We start from the raw sequence: 15016 nt of genomic DNA on the forward strand, positions 1-15016 counted from the left end.
TTTAAGATCATTTTAGTGAAAGTTTCATGTTCCTATCTCATAGAATTTAAGAACAATGATGAATAAATAATTTTCGAGCAAAATTTAAATGGCCGGCTGAATATATTACCGCAGGAGCCGCGGCCGCGGAATTTAAATGACCACGTCAAAGGGTTAAGGTATATGAAAATTTTAATCCCTACTTTCTTTAAACTCAGAACAATAGAACATCTGAAACTATTTTTGTCAGTCTTAAAATTTGCATCTCAAAGATGAAAATGCCAAAACCAAATGTTTTAAAATACACCCTTGTTAAAATCGAGATTGGTGTACATAAATCCCAAAATATAAGACATGTCCGAAAACTCTGATAACCACCTACTAGACTATACAGTGGAATAATTCAAAAGACCAAATTTAGATAATTTAACTTATTAAGATGAGAATATGTCCTATAAATTCATATGGCACTTGAAAATATGTTCATACTGGTATAGCAAATAAAGGCATGTAACTTTATCAAGATATCATAAATGTCAACAAATTATTCTTTACTAATAAGATGTTTCTTGTAAGATTTGAGGCTATCACGGTGGTCGGTTAACACCACATATACATGGTGCCAAATCCTAGAAGACTGCTTTCTTCAAGATGTTTCTTACTTATACATTTTCATGAAACCATACATAAGAGAACTACAACACATCCACTGAAGTATTTTGACAGTTTACACATTACAATTTCTCACATGACTACTTTCTGATATCATGTCCCTTCCAAGATAACATTACCTTTTGTATGTATGTGAGTAAGAGGTGTAACAACACCAGATGTAATGTGTCTGGTAAATTCAGCACGATCTTTGGGATGAACAAAATCAATAAAGGATCGCCCAAGCCACATGTCCTTTGGAAATCCCACAACATCAGAAATGCTGGGCGTAGTGAATATCACTGTGCCATCTTCCATTGATACCACCACGCAGAATTCACCCTGAAACAGAAGATACAGCAACCAGGGCAGAGCGTCATGTCTGGGGCTCCACGCCCCAAACATGTCACAACAAGATTCTGAAAACTTTACTCAATGTGCATAATGAAAACATCAGGGTAAAATCATAATGCTACGAAAAGCATGAGAAATTTTAATTAAAATATTATGTGTGAACTTATTCAAAATTTTCAAGTGACAAAGTCAGCAAAACAAACATTAACTTATGATTCCCAATACATACAACAGCATGCATTTTTTGTGGCACTGAACATCCAGCTCACTGATGGTGGAGTTGTATAGATTAAGAGTGTAATCAAACATTCACAACAATGTCACTGCAAATCATCTTAACCCCTATGCCCAAATTTCTTCCACAAACTTAATATAAATGATAAATGTTAAATAAAGAATCTTAGCAACAGAGGGTCCTATCTTCTAATTAGTTTTAATTTCTTCAAAACCTAAATTACACAAAACCGTAACACAAAGAACTCACAAATGTCATATTCAGTAGTGGTCTCTACAGCTTTCATGTACAATGAGCTTCCAAAAATACAATTATATCAAAATCATTAAAAGATGGCCCATTCTTTCAAAATAGATTTTCCCTTCAATCTGTAACCTCACCCTATTCTCACTTTTACAAGTCTGTAGTCTCAAAATGGATTTTTAAAACGTACACAATGGCCCAAAGTTGCAATGGATCCATCGCTAACATTCTTATCATGTTAAGTTTTTATATAGGATTAATGTATAAAAATACTGAAATACTTGTCTAAAATTAGTAATGTTTTATTTAAATTATTGCTATTTTTCTAAAAATTATGCTATTATGCTCATAGTGGGTTTTGTCTGTGGAATGGTGAGTATATACACACACTGTGAACGTCTGTCCTTTATGGGGATGTGGTTGTAATACGAGTGTGTGCTGTTGGTGCTAATGGTCGCACGTGTCTTTTGGGGGGAGGGGGTGAAATGAAGTATTTAAAATTTTTCATCTTTTAGTAAAAATGTTGATGTTATGTGAGTATACGTTGTTGGTTCTGATGGCCTTGTGTGGTCCTGTTTTTGGTGGATTTGTCCTTTTTAACACTATGTTGTAAGTTCCTGGTTGTGTTCTTATTCACTGTTCTAAGCTTTTGAAAACTGGAGTTTTGCTCATGGTGCTGTTTCCTGGTTTTCTGTTGAGATGTAGTTTCGTTGCTTCTACTAACATGGTGTTGTACCTGACTGTGCTGCTGAGAATGGACTGCTAAGGCTTTGCATATTGGAGTTTTGTTTATGGTGCTGTTTCCTGTTTGTTTGTTTGTTTTTTTTTATTGATACAGAGGAAAATCATAATAAATATTCAAATGCCTGGTGATTTAAACTGATTTTTAATAAAGGTTCCGCTTTATAACATTCTATACCTGATAAACATGAAATACCTCGGCATTCCTCACTAGTTTACCCTGGTTTTCGAACATTTCATTCTTGTTTCCAGCCACAATTTACTTGGGGACATAGATATTATACTGGTAACAAGAATAACCTAGTAACAACATTACACTCATATTAGCAAACAATATTCAGAAAATGTTCAGAATCCTCTGGGATGCTAATGCACACAAATATCTATGGGACATAACATTTGGGCCAGTCTGTATTTTTTATTTCTCATCTGGTATGATGGGGTTCTAAATCTCCCAGTATCATAAAGTGTTTAGATTTATTATAACTTGAGGGGAAGCAGTTTACTGTCTGGAAATATGGGATTTTTAAATTTCCAATATTACAAGGAGGTAGAGGTAGTGGGGGTAATCATATTAGTACTGAAACAAATGCAAAGCTTAGACAGCTGGCATGTGCCCATGCATCATTGCAATAAGCAAGAACAATCACTTAAGGATCAGTTAAATTGATAAATCTCATAAGTACCGTTTCAAAACTTAACCATATAACTGCCACATAGTGATTATTAGCAATAAAGAAACAGTTATTAATAATCAGTTGATGATAATAAGAAGTTTAATTATGGTGATGTTATGAGAAATGAATATGATTCAGGTTAATAAGCATTTTTCTATCATCCTCCTCCCCCACCACACATACACATACACACACACAAGAAATGCCAGTGGCGCAACATCAGTTCAAGTCTAGACGAACCATATTCTTGATAAATTTAAATGTTATCCACCAACTCCAGAACACGAGTAGATCTTGGTAGAATAAAAAAGCCAGGAGAAACTGAACTTCATCAGGGCAGTCATACTATTTAAAGACAGATCATTGAAGTAATATTTCCTATGAGAGAGTGAATTGTAAGTAATCATGAAGATGCTAGGATAAGCAACACTGTTGTTCTGGTATGAAAATTTTGCTCTCATTGAGAATCAATACAAACCTCTATCCAAAACACAATTTTCCTTTGAAATTATAAATCTGAAAGCTGAATCTGTCCTCAGTAATACTTCATGACAGAATTCTGGTTCAAAAGAGGAGAAATCATAATTTTCAACAATTTATAATAATGTATACTTTTCTTCATCAAAAAACAGTGAGGGCTGAAAAAGTTTGTCAATTATATTTCTTCTGTTTCTGAATTATATTCCATATTGATAGGACATCACTTTTGGCCCCAACATCCTTTCTCAGGGCTGATAAGGTCAGAACACCAATACAAGATTACCTGAGTTTTGTAATCCTGTCCTCTATGCCACAATATACCTGCATGAAACTGTGTTTCCATGGATGCTGCATCCATCATGAAAATCCAAATTTAAATTCTGATTTACAATTACCATGCTCCTTATACATTAAATGAGAATTTATATTGTCCTTTCATATCTTTATCTTTTATTTTAATCTGGGGTTCTGTAAGTAGTTTTTCAGACCAAATGACTCCCTACACAATAAAATAAATACTGCTTTATGAATTGATTTTCTTTCTCTAATGAAGCACTTCTTCAGTTTACAAGAAGCATTTCAGTTTCTTGGTGTTTTATTAGCTATCCCATTCACACACTAACAACATCAACACATCTCCTGGCTGTCAATATATCTTTGTCTCTAAATTATATGTTTGTTAAACTTAGATTGAAGTATTACTGGTCTTATTATAATCTTCAGAAAGTCACAAAAAGAGAGGTTAAGCAAAAAAAAATAGCTTATCTGAGGGATGAGGATGTATGTTATTAAATTTGTAACTTTCTTTCATAGTAAACGTTATATACCATGATTCAACTCAAAGCTACTGAACATGTGACCCCATAGCTGAGTACCACTCACTGACCTTCAGACAAGTATTACATCATTCTGGTATGAAAGTGAAAGTAATTAACTGTTAACATCACAAAAATTATCTTAATGGGCTTTACAGAAATTATATAAAGAATCTTAGTCACTGTAACTACAAGCACACATTTTTGGCCATCTGTTTAAACACACACATTAATAATGTGTTCTGTATGCATATTTCAAAGAACTCCATTCACACCACACAATAAAGTGATATATGACAATCCAATTAATAATTACAGTACTGCAAGTAGCAACATTTTAGAAACATTAAAGGCTCTGTCAGAATTAAAAAAATTACACACAGCTTGATGTTGCAATTAAAATGTTATATATCTGATGGTACATAACTATAATTCTTAAATTAAATATCTGAGTGTCAGTGAGCAGTATTTTGATACCCTTTGTTTCAAATTGAAATTTAAATGAGATCTTGAACTTTCTCCCCTCGGGAAATGGTAGAGCCTATAGATGATAAAAAGAAAAATAAATGAAGAATTATAATGCATATTTCAACCATAAAAGTCAAGAAAACATCTCATAAAAGAAAAGGTATTATTATAATAAAATATACAGCATATCTGCATGTGTACAATTACTGTGTATATTACGTCCTACCAATTCTGTTCCTTGCAACTCACAGCCTAAGTTACCTCTGTGAACTTGATGGCTGGTCACCCTTTAGTTCCGGTGCACCTCCCTCCAACCTGAAGAACCCAGTAGCCTCAAGATTGAAAGGTTGTGTTGAATCAGTGCAATAAAGTTTCAAAGAACTCTCTGTTACAATCCAATAAGAAAAGAATTTGTGTAGCAACAAAATTCTTCATACTCCTGAAACCCTGTGTTGGTCAATGAAATCAGGAATGAAGCTGACCCAGACAGCATCTGTACCTTGTAGTTACATACGAGGGCTATTCGGAAGTATCATCCATTTATTTTAGGCAACTAACGTAACACTGGGCGGAGCTCACACATGCAAGGTAGTGTCACTTCAATCACTGCTTTGGAAACCATCACATAACTGGTTACCTAGCATTTGTTCTTGTATCTCCAGAGTGAATTATGAAGTGTCCTAGGATTTGTCAGTTTGCCACCTGCCTAATTTGCACTGTTATCCACTTTCCTCATACTAAAAATATGAGTCCTGTGGGAGTTCACAGTGAATTATATGTGGCTTATGGCCAAAATGTAATGAGTGAAGAAACTGTAAGATAACTGCATACAGTTTTCAAATATAGGCAAACAAATGTTCACAACAAAGAGCAAAGTGGTCGGCCATTTGTAGTCAGTGAGTGATCTTGTTCAAACTGTTGATCAAAAAATTGTGAAGGATAGTGCTTCACAATTTCAGAATTTTCATGTTTATTTCCATGAATTTCATGCTGTTGTCTATAAGATTATCACAGTTAGGCTAGGCTATTGTAAGTTTTATGCAAGATGGTTTCTGAAAATGCTCATGCACCAAAAAGAGAGAATGACCTCAGCTTTGACGTTTTTACAGCAATACCGGAACATGGCAATGAGTTTCTCAACCATACTGTACAAGTAACAGGTGGTGAAACCTGGGTTATATTTGTGAATGCTGAAACCAAAGAGCAGACAAAGCAGTGTATGTACACACATTCACCAAACAAGCCAAATAAGTTTAAACAGCTGTTTTCTGGGACAGGAAATGAGTACTGATGATGGAATTCATGCAATAAGAGACCACAGTAACATCCAAAGTGTATTGCGAAACACTAGAAAAACTGTGTAGTGCCATTAACAACAAACAGCATGAAATGCTGACATCTTGTGTATTGCTTCTCCATGACAATGTGCATCCACATACAGCTGCTCGCACTGTAGCAATGCTGGGGCATTTCAACTGCGAGTTATGTGACCACCCTCCTTACAGCCCTGATCTTGCTCTGAATGGCTACCGCCTGTTTACCTATTTGAGGAACTGTTTGGGATCACAGTGCTTCAACTACGAGGAGATGATGATGGAAGGTGTCAAAACGTGACTCAGTTCATAGGCGGCAGAATTCTCTGACACAGGTATACAAAAACTTATTCTCCGTGTATATATTCTTTGTATATAATACAATTTTTTCCTCACTGCTTGGTTTGTTAACAGCACACTGGAAGTCACTTTCTGAATAGCCCTCATATATTAACCTATTTCAAAATACGCTAATTGTAATTTCATAAACAAGCGATAAAATATTAAAATGTTAATTCTGTAAGTCAGGCCTGCACAAATCTCAGGCACCAGGTTGCCATGGTGACTAAAATTTTTATGATGGTGCTTAGAACTGTATTCCTATTATACTACTACTAAAACAGATGACAGGCAAAATGATTTCTTCCTTCCCTTATTTTAACCCTTTCATACCTTTATCTCCTGCCCTCCTTTCTTTCCTCTTATTTTCCCATCCCCTTTATTTGTTCCTCCTAGCTTGATTTCATTCCAACTTCCTTCCCCTTTTTCCCCTAATCTTCAATTCCTCTATCCTTTTATATATTTTCCTCCTTCCTCCAATATTATTTTCCCATTCCTTTTATTTGTCCAACCTAGTGACGTTTCTCTCCCTCTGGCATAGCAACAGTGTGCTAGGTTTTCCCCAAATGTGAAGGGAACTGGCTCTTATTTATAATGACATTTTAAACGTTCCTTTTGTTAATAAAATCAGCCAATTTCTCACCAAAGGTATTTTGTTCTTTCATTCTGGTTCCCAATTCTGAAGTGGCTCCTCAGTTTACAGGAAATTTGTGTAGGCCTGTGTATGTGAATTTGCTACCGCAAAAATTGCCAACACTGAATTACTAAGAAAAATAATGGACTCAACTGTGAAGTTTACATATAAAATCTTCAATATTTGGGCCAGCTGTGGAGAGACAGCACGTAAAAATTTTGACACTATACTCATACATAGAAGAAGATACTTAGTGCATTTAATCACTCACCGGTTCATAATTTAGCTAAATAATAGTAAAATATAAAACTACACTTTTGAATACAAACTTCATTTGTACTCCTTTCAGCATCTATATTTTCTAGTATTTTCTTGCAGCTAGCTTTGCTTCATTATCAATTATACCTTACTTACAAATTCTCTCAAATTTTTAACTTAGGGCTCAAATTTACACTCAATTGTAAGATTTGAGGCTTTCACGGCGGTGACTATGAAGAAAGCAGTCTTCTGGGATTTTGCACCGTGTATATGTGGTGTTAACCGACGTTTCGGAGGAACGTGTCGCCTCCATCTTCAGGGTAGAAGAAAAAATATATAAGAAATCTGCAAGCAAAGAGACCGTGAGAACCGGTAAAAGCAGACTGCTTTTACCTGAAGATGGAGGCGATACATTCCTCCGAAACGTCGGTTAACACCACATATACACGGTGAAAAATCCCAGAAGACTGCTTTCTTCATTTACACTCAATTACCATAGTTTGAAATCTTTATTAGGAGGGGATACAGACAGTCTACAGCACAGAAAAGGTGGAGCTGCCCTGTTTATATAAACCATCCTATGAACACAAAGCTCCATGCACAGTTTGCCTTAGCACTACAGTGAGGAGTGTGACCAGTTTCACAATCCAGTCACCTTACCCCTGCAGAAAAAGCTCTCTGTATGAACTGGACAGTAGGCTGGACAGTCACCAGAATTAGCTTGGGCATGACTGCAAGAGGAAAACTGAATCCCTACATCCAGCCCTCAACCAGTTTACTCTACTGATTGAACTCTCAGCTATTTACAAAGCACATGCAGACTATTTTATCTCTGTAATATCCTTTGCAAATTTGGGTAATATGTACTATCAATCAATTTGGAACCTTCTGTCATTTATCTTAAACCTAAAAACATGAAGAATAAAATATAAAAAATTATCACTTTACATGCTGTTTTTATGGGTATGATATATGATGTTTCACATTAAGAAAAGAACACCAACTTAAGGGGTATAGACAAGGGTGCAAGGTAGAACATATGGTCCTAAGGGAAAATGAGGAAGGACAAAATTACATAATGAAAACCTTCACAATTTGTACTTGTAACCAAATGCTATATGGGTGTTCAACTCAAGAAAGATAAGATGTATGAGATATTTAGCAAGTACTAAAAAGGTAAAAATGAGAAGAAAATTCTAGTCAGAACACCTGAAGCGAAGAGAACACTTGGAAGATCCAGGCATAAATGCAGAAGAACAGTAAAGAAACAGGGTGTGAGGATGTGACCTGGATTCAACTGCTTAATTTTGGATATAAATTTACCGCTGGGGAACAAAATTTCATAATATATATGCAAGAATACAAGTGTATGTTGCATTCACAGCCACAACTTTGACTGACTGGACAAATGACCAACCAACCATGTGAAGTAATGGAAATATTTTACTGAAAACAGACAAAATATGGTGATATGTCTACAAGGGTCATACACTCAAACTGTTATGGACCTAGTGAAGTTTCTTAACAAATTTAACAGAGATGTTTTGCAGTAAGTCACAGTGTAGGTCTCAAAACACTGAATAATGAGCAGTTACGAGATTTCCCTAATGAATGCTTTATTAGAGTTCATTTCAGCAAGAATTTGTATTAAGGCTGTGTGGGGGAGAGGAGGAAGAAAAGAATCACGCATATAATATTCTGGCAAGAAATCCAGAGAGAAAGAATCACTAGGAAGACCTAGATATAAGTGGAAGACAGTATTAAATTAAAGTGGATCTTAGAAATATATGGGGTGGTATGGACTGCACTAATCTGTCTCAGGAGGTCCGCGCCATAGCTCAAGCGGTTAGTCGCTGGCTTCCCACCACGGCGGCCCAGGTTCGATCCCGGGTCTGGTCAAGTGGGATTTGTGGTGGACAAAGTGGCACTGGGGCAGGTTTTCTCCGAGTACTTCGGTTCCCCTTGTCAATCTTCATTCCACCAGTTGCTCCATAATCACCCTCACCTAACATCTGGGGCTGGTACAAGAGGCCAGAAGTGGCCGCAGTACCAAATGGCCACAGTCCCACCCCACCAAGTAATAAAAAAAATTGTCTCAGGATAGGGACCAGTGGAGGGCTCTTGTAAATGCACTAATGAACCTGCAGGTTTCATAAAATGTTGGGAAATTCTTAAGCAGGTGAGTGAGTGACGGCTTCTCATGGAGGACTCAGCTCCATGGAGTTAGCTAGTTAGTGGAGGAACAGAGGAATTAAATACCCCTAATTCTGGATCCAGCAACAAGTAATACAATTATAACATGGTCAATGTGAATAATAATACTCTCAAGCTTACTCAAAACTTACAGTTACTTTTCTAAAGTGAACTGTACTGTCATATTTGATCCATGATCTGATCACCATATTAATGAAAAGGTATGTGTGAATGCCAAGAAAACTCCTAAAGCCACAATACACAATTTTATAATACACAATTTGGTAAAACAACAGAAACCTACAATTCTAAACTGTGTAACTGTGATATGGATCTATGGAATGCTATGTATGTATGTATGTATGTATAAAAGGTTAAGTTTGTGGATGGAAAATAAATTCCTTTAATAACAAAATTACATTATGGTTAGTCATAGTAGAGTTAAAAGACCATCACCTTCAAGTAGTTAGATATCTTTAGATCTGCTTTGTTAGAGCTGATAGTTTATGCCTTAATCAAAAAAGTTCTGGCTGTAGCATTAAGGGTCCTAATGAGACAGATGGTGCAAATTGGACTCAGTAGTGGTACAAGTGCTGGGGTGATTGGTAACTGTCATTGTTGTCATCACTGTCATCCCCAAGTCAACACAGACTACAGAACAGAATACAAGTAGTTAAATCCTATACAATGTTACAGGGGATCAGATAAGATAAAGGATTATAATCAAAGAAAGTATAGATGAAACAAAAAGTCACGATGATTATACAGTAAGATGCTACTGTACTAGCTATAAAATTAAGATTAATTATAACATTTAATGAATATGTTATTAAACTAATTCCACGATGTGTTACCTCATTGTCTGCAGATGGTTTCACTTCAAAGCCACTAAGAATCTGCTCAGCTCTTTCCTCAGGTACTACAAGATGAGATAAACACTGGTCATCAGTCTCTTCAGCAATTTCTGCAAAAACATTATTATCACTTCACATATGAATATTACATTAGAAACAAAAAGGTAAAGCTGTCCCTGTAACAGGCCATGAAAGTGTGTGAGAGGTCGAGGCTCCCACATCTTCCAGACAATCGGCTCACCAGATGACAGTAAGGCTGACAGCCTTATGCACCCGCCTCCTTTCACCCCCCACCCCCCTTCCTCTGCAAACCTGGTACTCATTTCTGTTAGAGGCTGAGTCGACCCCAGGGCCATAGTGTGGCTGGAAGGATTAGGTAAATTGAAAAACCCAATTACCTCATCAGGATTCAAATCCGCAATCTTCCAGCTTGTAGCAGAGTGCCTCAATCAACTACACTACCACATGCCCCCCTTTCCATCAAATGAGGGTGCAAATATAAGTAAATAGAGAACAGCTTGTTGAAATCAAATAAATATTCTCACATGACAGAGTTGCTGTGGACAGGGTTTGAATTGATATAGGATTTACGAAACACTTAAAGATCGTAACTACAAGTAACTGTAGATCTATCGCTAATTCACACACACTGCAGTTCACTATAGCACACACTAAGCCTTCTCAGACTGCTTTGTCTTCACCAGTTATCTGGTAATGGCTTCCCATGCTGTAGCTTCCTCGGCTTCCGTTCCAATGCGAGGAATGTTAATAACACTATATAGAGAGTGGGGTGAAGAAACTTCCTTTTTTGAAGGTGAATAAAAGAAAAATTATTGCTGATAAACAAAATTTATGTTTACCTAATGAAAGAGCATACTTTAAAGTTTTAATCATGTAGTTTTAAACAAAATATCTTGAAGGTGGTGGCCACCATTCTCTATGCACTGATGCAACCGTTTTCTGAAGTTCCCCTCTGCACGTTCCAACATGTGCACCGGAATTTGGGCTACTTCCTGCCGAATAACATTCTTCAGCTGAAGCAGGTTTGTGGGGTGATGTTTAAAAACCTCTGCCTTGAGGTATCCCCATAAAAGAAAATCACAGGGCGTTGGATCAGGTGAGTGTGCTGCCCACGGGATATCGCCTCAAAGCGAGATGAGCCGTCCGGGGAACTTTACCCTCAAAACTGTCTTCGAAGCTCAGGCTGTGTGGGCCGTGGCACCATCCTGTTGGAACCAGACATTTCCTAGATGCATTTCTTCAAGAGCTGGTTCGAAAAAGATCTCAAAATCGACTGTCAAGCTGCCTCCACATTTTCTGGTGTCATAACAGTCCACTGTCATCCTGATGATTTTTTCACCACACTCCCGGTTGTCCTAAAGTTCTCTACCCACAAAACAATCGATTTCCTGTCAGGAACCAGACCTCTGGGCTTAATTCCGAAGTGAGTATGGAACGCTTGCTGCACCACCATGTAGGAATGGTTGTTCAAAAAATAGACTTCGACAGCAAACACGCTGCTCACTCGTCCACCTCATGTTTCTTACTGAGGGGTATTAGACAGAAACTTCCACGACTGCTGCGTTCGCCGAGCCTATCCCCACTTTTCTGCAACCTCCCCTCCATTCACAATGCATCTTCACAAAAAGGAAGTTTCTGCGCCCCACTCTGTATTAGAGGACTGGGCCATTTTGATAAAACATGCGCCTTCAAAAAAAATCACCCTCATTCATTGTACTACTGAATACATATACACCTAACTCTAGTTGGTTGAGACACTATGCTACAAGCCGGAAGGCCTTGGGTTCAAGTCCCGATGAGGTCATTGGATTTTTTTCAATTGACCTAATCCTTCTGGCCGCACTATGGCCCTGGGGTCCCGGGTATTAATTAAATAATTTTCCTGGGGAGTAAAGCGCAGCCAGCGCGTAAGGCTGACAACCTTACCGCCATCTTTGAGCTGATTGTCTGGATAATGTGGGACCCTCAACGTCTCACAACCGTATGGGCCTTCACAGCCTGTTACAGGGATAGATTTACTTTTTTTTTTTTTTTTGCACACTTTACCCAAATACAGCCCAATGAAGTCAATGGAGAGCTGAAAACTGCACTACAGCAATCTTATATGTTATTGGTTATCCCATTCCAAAAACAGACATTCCTTATGAGAGATGAAAGACTGCTCACTCATTTGTGTCCTACTATTAAACTTACATTCGTGCAGAGGCCATGCCATATCTCAGACGGTTAGTCGCTGGCTTCACACTGCAGTGGCCCAGGTTTGATCCCAGGTCAATTCATGCGGGATTTATAGAGAACAAGGCCATGCCATAGCTCAAGCAGTTAGTCGCTGGCTTCCCACCACGGCAGCCCGGGTTCGATCCCGTGTCTGGTCAAATGGGATTTGTGGTGGACAAAGTGGTGTTGGGGCAGGTTTTCTCCGAGTACTTCGGTTTCCCTTGCCAATCTTCATTCCACCAACTGCTCCACAATCACCCTCACCTATCATTTGGGACTGGTACAACAGGCCAGAAGTGGCTCTAGTACAAGGCACTTAGTTCCACCCCACTAGCAATAAAAAGAAATAGTGAACGAAGTGGTACTGGGGCAAGTTTCCTCCGAGTATTTCGGTTTCCCCTGCCAATTCTCAATCCACCAAATGGACTCAGTCTCACCCACCCCATAAAACTAAACTAAATCTATGTCCATGCAATGCTCAACAATTCATTGTTATGCACTGTGGAGCTATACACATTCCAGCATATGTCTTTATGGTGTAGCGCTTAATTACTTATGAACAGGACAACTAATATAGACTGTATATAAAAATATGCATGACAATGAACTATATAGAGACAGGTTATGAAACAATTAAGCCTAAAGTAAAGAGTATAGAATACAGAAAAAATCAAAAGTCAGAGTATTGGATATTGCATCATCACACTTCAAAACCATGAATGAATTCTACATGAGAAAATTCTTCATAAGTAAAAGAAAATACAACCTAGAAAAATCGGCAGATATTATAAGTGCAATTTGAAGTACAAATATATAACATAAAATAACGACTACAACATTTATTACTGTCATACTTAAACTTCAAGATTTTGCACAGCCAATAATAAACCAATGCCCGAAGAATTTTGGTGAAGATGTATGAAAATATCTGAATACCCTATACTCCTCACCTGCATGAACATCCTTAGACTTTTTAACTTTATTCGCGCAAGTGAGTGAAGCCATTTGAAAGGCTTCGTTCTTTGGGTCCGGTGTGGTGGCAGGCGTAACACCAGCAGCTCCAAGTGGAACCCCAGTGTGGCTGCTAACAGAACTTCCTTTGCTGCAAGCCTCTGGGATTTCTGTCTCCTCAGGAGCAGTGCCTGGGAGAGGAACAGCAACCCCAGCCACAACCAGAGAGACAGGGCTAGCCACATTTTCATGTTCTGCTATGGGTGTTTCTGCAGTAGTGACTGCTGTAGAAGACTTTAATTTCTTCTTCTTGTGCTCCTTCTCTTTGGTGCGTTTTGTAACAAGAGGCAGAGGAAATGCCTCACTACTGAAAAAGTAAAAGGTGTATAACTAGAACAGCTCAGTGGTTAAAAAATATATACATATATTTTAATTGCTACATAGTTCAAAGTCTTAGCGGCCTCCGTAGTCTAGAGGTAACGTTCCCACCTCATGACTCGTAGTACGCGGGTTCAAATACCCGGCGGAGGTCGTCGAATTTTTAAGGGCGGAAAAATTCAGGGAACAAGTCCTCCGGGAGGGACTTTAAGCCGTGGGTCCCGTGTCGTAACTTTAAGGCACATAAAAGAACCTCATATCACCAAAGGGGATCACTGAGCCAAATTCCAGGACGTTTCCCGCCCAACAATAGTCTCTAAAGCCTCTGAGAGATGGGGGAAGCAATATAGATACCGCTAAGCAAGTGGCCGAACTCACTTGCTCGGCGGGACTGATGGTACGCACCATTTATCTGTAGGGTTTAGAGACTGGTAGAATATCATAGAGGGAAGCACAATAGATCAAACTGGTTGCGGTGCTTGGGGAAACCCACACTCTCTAAATAAGTAACTAACTAGTTCAAAGTCTTTGTGTTTTACAATTTAAATGCCCCTAACAGATTATGACTTTCTGCGCCTTATTTTATTAAAAGAGCAATACTACAACTACAGGGAGGTTGAAGAGTTCTACCTTCTTCGATATAACTCTTCTTAACCACTGCTGTGAGATTACTTGATTACAGGGAGATTACTTGATGGCTGTGCGATGCACAATTTTCCTGCATTTCTTGCAACCTCCCTACTCAATCAGCTGTAGCAGTATACTGCGTTTGTGTTGCCCTGTGTAGATAGTGGGCTTGTGATGGGCTAATCCCCCATCCAAGGAGCCATTCAAAATGTCTTTAAGACAAATAATTTTAAATTAATTCTGAACAGGAATGGGGTAGACTACCTCATCCATCAAAGGAGGAGGAGGAGGAGGAACATGAAGCCAATTATTTATCTCAAAGCATAAAAAATACAGTTGCCTCCTGATATTCAGTCATGGATTATCCTGTCTTCATGTTATGCATGTGTCCATATGTGACTTTTTTCATTTGTTCTCTACATGTACACATATCTACAAACATGGATATGTATAAATTAGGCTTCTACTTTCCTGGAATAACCATGGTGGGGGTTGGGCAGGGAAAAGGAGAATCACTGAACTGTAATATTGAAAATGAGGGAAGTGCACAACACAGATAAAACTGCTCATCCCAAGCAGTTCCCACAC

General features: G+C 38.1%; 1 protein-coding gene across 9 annotated transcripts in view; it reads right to left on the reverse strand.

Moving 5' to 3' along the window:
* LOC111872699 (period circadian protein) overlaps window positions 1-15016 on the reverse strand; it is a 101243-nt gene that overhangs the window by 53479 nt on the left and 32748 nt on the right. For 8 of the 9 annotated variants that reach the window (XM_023866839.2, XM_023866837.2, XM_023866835.2 and 5 more), the window contains exons 4-6: window positions 13423-13790; window positions 10235-10344; window positions 771-972 (exon numbers count right to left, since the gene is read on the reverse strand). In XM_023866839.2, coding sequence (XP_023722607.1) covers window positions 771-972; window positions 10235-10344; window positions 13423-13790 — 680 coding nt within the window. The remainder of the gene's footprint in view (window positions 1-770; window positions 973-10234; window positions 10345-13422; window positions 13791-15016) is intronic. The other variant, XM_023866836.2, reaches the window with a different exon arrangement.

Source organism: Cryptotermes secundus, unplaced genomic scaffold (assembly GCF_002891405.2).
Source record: "Cryptotermes secundus unplaced genomic scaffold, Csec_1.0 scaffold374, whole genome shotgun sequence".
In the NCBI taxonomy this organism is placed as follows: domain Eukaryota; kingdom Metazoa; phylum Arthropoda; class Insecta; order Blattodea; family Kalotermitidae; genus Cryptotermes; species Cryptotermes secundus.